This window comes from Clinocottus analis, unplaced genomic scaffold, assembly GCF_023055335.1.
Source record: "Clinocottus analis isolate CAN_PGR_092001 unplaced genomic scaffold, fCliAna1.0.p SCAF_13, whole genome shotgun sequence".
In the NCBI taxonomy this organism is placed as follows: Eukaryota; Metazoa; Chordata; class Actinopteri; order Perciformes; family Cottidae; genus Clinocottus; species Clinocottus analis.
In genome coordinates this window covers 4,180,742-4,189,670 of record NW_027175854.1, presented here as the reverse complement: position 1 = coordinate 4,189,670, position 8,929 = coordinate 4,180,742, and the positions used below count along the sequence as shown (strand labels likewise).

The following is an 8,929-nucleotide window of genomic DNA, read 5'->3' as shown; positions in this document are numbered from 1 at the left end:
CATACATTACTTTAACATTTAATTACTTGTTCAATCCTGATCACACATTTTAAGTTGAGTGATTAATAAATAATCAACTAATGGTGTACATTTGGATTAGATTAAAGTATAAATGCATGAGTTATATTGTGGGATTCTTTATGGGGGTTTTCTGCATATATGAATGGGTTAAAATAGCAAATACCATGAAAAACATCCATGACTTTGGAACAAAAATAACCTTCAAACTTGATGTAAGAAAGCCATTTCTGAAATTTCATATTAATTGTAAAACATAAGATGTGAATTAAGGGATGGCCTTCATGTTTATGAATACATTTTAAGGAGTTTTAAGAAACTATTAAAATCCTCTTAAACCGTGCTAATATACTGCCATGTCACCATCCATCTCCTATCCCCAAATTTATGACAAAAAAGCAATGGAATCATCTTCAGAGTGCAATTTTCTAAATGAGAAAGCCATAATTCTGCAATCAAATCATTTCTATAGCTCGACAGATCACAAATGCAGGCCACACAGTTACTTTTGTAATTGATTTAATCTTTATTCACCTAGGTTGGGGGGATAGACCTCCCATGGCATTCCCATGTAAAGAGATGTCAATGACAAACACGTCCAACCAAACGAGAGAGGGTGAATAGGATTCCAGTCCATACATAAAATACATTTATTTACTATTTATTGAACCATCGGCATCCATTAGTCCCACATAGCATCAATCTGTGCTATTAAATATATAGAGATAACATCTGTGGAGGGATTTATTTACTGTATGTGTGTGTGTGTGAGAGAGAGGGGGTTGGCAGAACGGGTAGAGCTTATAGACGAAAAGAGTGGTGGTGGTGATGGGGTGGGGGTCACCCGGGTGCAGCCTCAAGTCATGCCTGCACTGTCCCCCTCTTGTCTACATGATGCCACAGGAGGACAAGGGGTTGGCGATCTGGCAGGTGCAGGCCGACTGGCAGTATTGGCGCACAGTCTGGTAGCAGCTGCGGTCGGCTTCCACGCCCCACTGCACGGGCCCGTTGGGGTCAGAGGGCAAGCGGCTCAGGATGCTGGTGTTGATGGCCAGAGCAGCCAGGCCATAGTCAGTGAACAGCACTGTCTCGCGCCTGCACGTGGGACAGGAGATGAACTTGTACTTGGGACAGGACTCGTAGAGGATCTGCAGGCACTCCTCACACACCGAGTGCAGGCAGGAGAGAATGCGCGGACGCTTGCCCGCGAAGTTGTAGGTGTGACCGCACGTGGGGCAGTCCAGCGGCTCGCAGGGCATGACGGGTCCCGATGAGGAGGAGGAGGAAGTGGACGAGGAGGTGGAGGAGGAGCGCAGCACGTACTGGTTGACTATGACGTCTTCCATCTTGTAGTGGAACTGGTGGTAGCAGATTTCGTTGGCACTGGTTTTGCGCTGCGCCAGGAAGCTCTGCTCCCTGCGCGTCACGGGGACCGAGGGGGACACCATCTGCCGGGGAGAGCCGGTGATGTCCAGGGTCAGGTCGCTGCAGGCCTGGTTGACGATGATTTCGCCTTCCCCTCCGCCGTCCCATGCCACTCTCGGGGGCGGGGCGTAGCGAGGCTGGGTGACGGGGACAGGGCACTCTCGGGGGAACTTCTCCGACTGGATGATCTTGACGGTGTCCATGGGGATGGTGACAGGCGGGCGCCTGAGGCAGGACATTCACACGTAGTAGGAGGCGGAAGAGAGAGGGACTGTGGCTCTAATTAGCACTAGACACCCCTGCCTGGTTCTGGGCAAGGGAAAAAAAGATTAGGCTCTTTCTCTGGAGTCAGCCATTCGATGGGACATGGGGACGGATGGTTGCCTCCATGTTTCCCTCAGAGATCCCACAGGTGGGCGCTACTGTCAGCCTGTATCTTTATGAAGGGCAGACAGACAGAAGAGCTCCGCCAGAGCACCGCAGTCTGAAGCTCTTATTCCTTCCCCGTTGATATGATGATGTAATAGTCCAGCTTACAGTATCTGACCAGTGTTGACTACTTAAAGGTAGTTTATTTTGTTGCTGATGTTCCTGTGCTGTCTCTGATGGCTATTTGCAGAAACGTATATTCACATACAAGGACAGTTAGTACTTTAGCACAAAGATATATTCTCACTCAGTGATGACACCAATAAATAATCTCAACTGCACACAGATCCTCACATATATACATACAGTACAGGTTGGTTGGATGTCTGCATTCACACCATAGGGGGATTGAGTTCAGGCAGTCCAGAAAGGTCCAAAAGGTATTGTCTTAAACTATATCATGTGGCCTGCCAAGGAACCTCTTGTCTCAATCTAGCCTTTACACATGGTTCTTACTTAGCTTAACTTCCTGTTTTTGGCTGCGGGAGTGTTACACATCGACTCAAGCGCAAGAGAAAGAAAGAATAACCTTTCGTCTTTCTTTCTACTCTTGGTCCAGTTTATGTCAGCTGGCCCTCTGTGATCCTCTCAGTGGCTTATTGATAAGAAACGAGGTTGTCCCATGATGCTCTAAACGCTGTTGGAATGACTCCTTCAAGCTCCAAGGCTCCTGAATTCCTCAGAGGTGGGAGTGAAGGGTTTAACTTTCAGACAGTCCTCCCAACTGAGCGGAAGAAGTGATAACAGTCTGACGGATGCCTCTGTGCTTGTCTCCCCCTGTTCAGTGAGTCTGTGTCCTCAGGTTTCCTTTGGTCCATCTGCCTGTGAAAACAGTAGAGAATCATAAAATGTATGAATTTTTGCGCCGTTGAAATTGACATTGCAAGATTAAGCATGCAATAATAATAAAATACTAGTTTGGGGGGGATAGGTCAGCTTTTCACAAAATATTCTTTGAAAGGTATGTAAGTGTTTCTCTACTTTCATGTGCGTTTGTTAAAACGAACATAGCTGTGAGATCTTTCTGTGTTTGGTTGATGGGAATTATTTTTTTTTTACTTGGAAATAATCCACTGTAGTTGTATGCAGATCAGTTTCTTTGTGTTTATCTCATTATGAAGTCTGTCAACTTTGCATTTTGGCATCGGCGCCGGTGTGTTTCCTAAGGGTGACATAATAATCAAGCTGCCGCACGCAATGAGGCATAGCGCCACGCACGCCTCACTTTTGACTAAACACAATCGGTGTGCTTCAAAGTCGGAGGATTATGTTGACGTCGTGTAATTGCCCCGGTCACAATGCAGGTTATTTTGTGTGCCAAACTGGGAGTGGCGAGAGAAACTTACACCCAAATATTCACATGAAATGTATGAAAACGTGCGAATAGCAGTAATAATAGGTAAAAAAAAAAAAAAAAAAGGTAGTAGCCACAAGCAGTGAATACAGCTGACAGGTAACTAAAAGATAAAGCCGGCCACAATGTCCACAGCGGGTGATTGTGACACACATTGCGGGCCTGCTCTTGTCATGCTTCCTGTCAGCACTGTGACATCTTGTGAGTTGTGTCAGTGAGACTGTGTGGGAACAGGTTCTACTCTGCATGGAGGGTTTTGTGTCATACTGTGTGTGGGTTTTTGAAAAAAGAACAAGTGCATGGATGAAGCTTTTCAGCTTGACCAAAACAATAGCTGCCAACCAGGATGACACATCGTTCATTCTTTTCACTGGGCGCAACAGTGATGATTCATTAGAGAGAATAAAAAAGCTTTGCAGAGGAGGTGACCTACATGGCGAGGAGAGAGAGAGAGAGCGCGAGAGAGAGAATGAGAGAAAGAAAGGGAGGAGAGGGAGCTCACTGCTGGTCCAGGTTTCTATTTATGGTTTGTTTATCTCTGCACTTCTCAGTGGTTGCCTGCCCCCAACCCCGACTGAAGATTCACACCGAATGAGAAAGACGTACCGAACAGGCGGAAGTGCTTCAGCCCATTACTTCCACGTAATGCGGCGAGACATTGGACGTTTGTTTCTGCCCTTTGTCCTCTCTCAATTAATCTGTAGACATATTTCGTGCAGCTCACACTCAAACAAACAGAGCTGTGACACAGAATCAAATGCTACCAAATGTGCTTCAACACTTCTCCCAAAATAGGCTCTGTTTCTTTTTGCTCCTCTTTCACACACAGAATGCATTCACTCACGCTGGATAAAGATAGTGATATATTTCAAGGGCAATGTTTGGTAGTTGTATAAGAAATATATGCAAGAAGTGTCTGAGAAACAATCATCAAGAATGTGAATATGATGGCCTTACAAATGCATGTATTGATCATAGATACGATTAGATATTGATAGCATGAAGAAAATGGGTTAAAAAGGGTAAAAGAAATGAAAAGACGTCACAATATTATGATGAATGTTTGATTACATAAAACGATATGTGACACAGTATGCACAAATCATCATGTTGGCATTGAATCCTGTTCAGATTCGTAGTGTTGGTACACAACATACAAACATAATGCCAGGCTCAAACTATTTTAAATGATACCCTACATCATACTATACCACATGGATGTTTCACAGCTCTATACCTGGCTATATTACTGCAATGGTGTGAATTTAGGCCTGGATTGAATTTGGCTATACCCCCTAATGGTTTGAATTACTGCTACAATAAATCTTCCCGGATGATATATCTGCTGATATTAGTATCTTAGTACAGACGGGCCAAAGATAACAATACAGAATGGTGTGCAGAAATGCTAAAAAAATAACTTTAACCATGAAAAACATCCCTAAGGTATAAAGTGTATTAAACAAATGGAGAGTACAAACAACTCCAACATAAATCAGTTAATATTGGCGTCCAAAATCAGTTCAGCTGTTGTTTGAAATTCGACAAATGATCTCCACTCCTGACAGATAATATAAGTCTAGACACACGGTGTGGATATAAACAGCTTCTGAGAGTTGTGCCTGCCTCGTAGTGGGCAGCGGCCGAGTTGATAAAGCACCCGGGCTGCCCGAGGAGCCTTTGAGCCTGGGGGGAGATGAAGCAGCTAAAATTACCCTCTAATTTGGTGACAGTGCTCTGAAAAGGGCTGATGACTGAAGCAGCCGGCCTGCTGATGGCCCAGCTTTGGCGCAGCCTCTTCCTAATCGACGGAGGCCTCTCCGGTTATGTAAGGAGCTCATCTCCTACCCAGTCACCATATTAACACAGTGCTTCAGCTCTCCCACAGTCTTGACATTGAGTGTTTGTGTGTGTGTGTGTGTGTGTGTGTGTGTGCGGTGTATACATAGCTCTGAATCCTTTCCCTGCAGAGGAATTATTACACTAATGAAATCATGGCAGGCATTTGACCTCGTCATCACAAGCAAGAGGAGAGCTGACCACAGAGATGTCAGAGGGGTTCGTCTCGCAGCAAATTCCTCATAGCATTAAACACACACAGCGCTGCAGAGACAGTATAAAGTCCAACACACACAGACACACACACACACACACACCGAACGTCTCACCCTCTGACAACTCCCCATCATCGTACTCGGCACCACCCTTATACATTCCACTGGGCACACAAACTAACAGATAACAAACAGATACAAGCCTCTAAAAGGAATATTTCTAAATATGCCGACTATCAGTCATGCTACTGATTAAACCGACACAGACACCTGAAGAGGAAGAAAAACACATGGCGCCACACGCCAAGAACATTCCTATCCTCTCTCACACACACACACACACACACACACACACACACACACACAAACACACATGGACAGACACACATGCAAGCTCAGGTCCTCATGATCACACTGGATACATTCTTCCTGTGCTGATCGAAGAACACCAGAAGGGCTCCATGTTCTGCATGAGTCATAGAGACCCTGCCCATCAGTCTCTCTCTCTCTCTCTCTCTCTCTCTCTCTCTCTCTCTCTCTCTCTCTCTCTCTCTCTCTCTCAATGAAAATATGTCTGTATCTATCCATATCCATACAATCTGGGTCCCTCGCCCCTATACATACCAGCAGTACGTCAGGTATGCCAGCTATGTTGAGACGTGCATCCACATTCATCCCTCGGCTGCTAAAAAGCATCGCCGCATATCTCCACTCTGACCTGCGTGGGATATTATGTTTGTATTTTGATTACATAATGTGCTATGACCTTAATGTGATCTGAGGACAAATCCTGCAGATTTACTGTATGTTTGGTGGCGGCAGATTCTCTCAGGAAATCATAGCTCTGACAGGGATTCAGTGAAATACTGCTTCTGTGGGATATTTTTTTTAAGTACATTGTTGATATACATGTTAGAGAGTTGTACTGCAGATGGCAGCTGCATCGCAGTGTCTTGTTGTTGTTTTTAATAGCCTGTATTTTTATCTTCTATTTGTTACAGACACATTGTCTGTTGAAGTTTTTCTCAATGGGCTTTAGCTTCCAATCATTTTCTGAATGAAGCAATCAATTTCCTCCAAATACAACATACAGCCGGGATTCAGATCAGGACATGATGTTTGGCACTATTCATTATATTTACAGTCACCCCACAGAGCTGTGATTACAAGCCATCATCCCTTCGGCTAACGTATGATGGCAGTTTGGCAAAAAAGTGCTCAGTGAGTGAGTGTGGAGGTGTTGTTTTTAATAATTCAGCCCACCGTCATTCATGGCAGACATCGGCCATTTTGCCTCGCAATTCATTACAGCCAAGTGCTCTTTGTTCCTGTGTATGTTTCTCCTACAGCAACATGGCAGAGCTGCACACAGGCCGAGAACTAAAAGGCAATAACCACCACGGCTCGGCCTGACAAAGACTTCATAGAAGATTTATGAGGGGAAAGGTTCAGCAAATGTCCAGCTCTTCAATAACAACAGTGTGCTTGATTGATTAAGGCGATTGATTTTTTCTTTGCAGGGAGGCTGTCTCAGCACAGGGTTGAGGTGGACGGCATTGTTGATGCCGTGTGGGCTGGGACTGTGGGATGGAGGCGAGGTGGCCAAAATATTTGGACCGTGTGAGGTGGAGCGGCTTTAGCATGTGGGAGGGGGTGCGTTAGGGAGCAGCAGTTATGCAATCGCAGCATGGTGTACCCAGCACTCTCACTGCAGCGCCAATGTATTGCCAATATGGAGATGCCTCAGTGGTGCTGACAGCTACAGAACAGGCAGTTCCTGCCCCGTCCCTATCAATCGCCCCCCCCCCCCCCCCCCACCCTCCTTCCTCCCTCCCCATTCCTCCTCCGGCCCCCACTGTCTGTCTGTGCAGAGGTCTGTCAAATGTCATAACCAGCTGGAGACATGACCCTGAAGATACCATCTCCACCCAAACTCACACATCATGAAGGTCTATTCACTGACTCGAAGCACTGTTTGTGATCAATGTAGATAAGTCGGTGTGCAGGTGTGTGTCTGTGGGCATATCATATATGTGCCTCTCCATTCATGCAGCCCTGTGGGTGTCTGCAAAATGATGCAACAACCATGCAAATCCCAGCCCAATGAAACAAAAGGCAAAGAGTGCCTTTGTCTTGCACAGAGACAGCATGCGAAAAAAAGAGAGATCATGAGTATGAAACATACACAGAGGAGCCACACCTCACAGATGTGAACCAGATACAGAAGATGAAGATGAAGCTCGGTATCTTCTCTGTGAAACAGACGGAAAGCCATTTCTCATCCTCACCTGTCGACCTACGCACTCGTCTTGTTCCAGTCCTTCCTCGTCTCCTCGATCCTGTTCCAGTTGTTTTCTTTTTTCGATGTTGTATTGAGAAGATAAACCAGTCTGTTTGCTCAGGGGGATGTGTCGCCGGAGGGAGGATGCTTACTCCTGTCCATTCAATTCTAGAAGGATGAACAACGAGCAGCAGTGGAGGGAGGCAAACATGGACGGGATGTAAGATGGAGGAAGCTGTTACAAGGTGGATGCGTCATGTCGAGGGTTGGTGTCGCTGAGCCCCGCATCCCTCGTTCCCTGTCTCCTCCACCTTTGTCCTTCACTCTCCCACCCGTGATTCTTTTCCACCGAGCTGTGGCTGCGCGTCTCCCTTTGGTCTCTCCTTCTCCATCCCTCTTCCTCAGCCCAAATTATTCAGCGTATTCTGTGCAGTGACCTGAGGCTTTTGTGCTGCGTTTCTCTGCATGTACGTCCTTCTTCTCTTCCTTCCTGTCACCCTGCCCGTCACTTTCTCCTGGTCTTCAGGTCCACCGCGCGTCTCCTTCTCTCCCTCTCTCCGTTATCTCTCCTCTCGTCTCAGCTGCCGTTCAATACTCTCTTTTTTTCTCCTCCTCCTCCGTTTGCTCCGCTCAGTGCGCTTCACAGTCACACATGCGCAGTGTTTTTACACACATACATGCACACTCACACACACTCACACTCTGTCTCTGTGCCTCTGGCTCCCTCCTTGTGCATGTGGCTTGTTTGGCCTGCCCACCCCCACCTCTCTCTCTCTCTTTCTCTCTCTCTCTCTTCTCTCACACACTCTCTCTTTCTCCCTCGTCTGCTCTCCCTCGCTGCAGCACACACTGCAGTGCCTCTGCAGCCAGGATCACGTTTTCTAGTTGCCAGAGAAAATATTTCAGCCAATGAGAAATGTTAACCCCCCCCGCCCCCCGCACCCCTCCCCATGGCAAAACACACATATAGACACCTAAGCACACATGCTCATTTATACACAAACATGCACACGTCCGTCTGAGATATGAGCATGTTTGAGTGCAATGTTTGTAGTAAATGAGAAGGATTCACACCTTGGTGATGAATCATACTTAATATGCACATTTAGTGCACGCACATACGGTGAAGTCGACAGTCGACAGCATGAAGTGCAGGACGCTGCTGCAAATAGATCTAATCAAAAGGAGTGCAGCACATCTGACAAAAAAAAAACACATCAATTTGACTCACTAATTAATTTTCTATCAGTCTGCTGACTGGAAGCTTTTTTGGAAGAAAAAAAAACAGATCCATCATAGTCAACACTGAGCTTGTGTATTTTACTCCTGTTTGCAGAAATAGATTCCCGCAAACACAGCCTCAGAGCA

General features: G+C 46.1%; 1 protein-coding gene across 1 annotated transcript; it reads right to left on the bottom strand.

The window, feature by feature from the left end:
- Positions 1-520: 520 nt before the first annotated feature.
- Positions 521-8,351, bottom strand: rnf208 (ring finger protein 208). Its single transcript, XM_068574323.1, has 2 exons — positions 7,569-8,351; positions 521-2,694 (listed from the first exon to the last, which is right to left on the bottom strand). The coding sequence occupies exon 2, from the start codon at positions 1,680-1,682 to the stop codon at positions 906-908; it is 777 nt and encodes a 258-aa protein (XP_068430424.1). The 5' UTR covers positions 1,683-2,694; positions 7,569-8,351; the 3' UTR covers positions 521-905.
- Between the last annotated feature and the right edge of the window lie 578 nt (positions 8,352-8,929).

What these genes read in the sequence shown, in the direction of transcription:
- rnf208 (XM_068574323.1), bottom strand. Translation starts at nt 1,682, where the DNA reads ATGTCCTGCCTCAGGCGCCCGCCTGTCACCATCCCCATGGACACCGTC.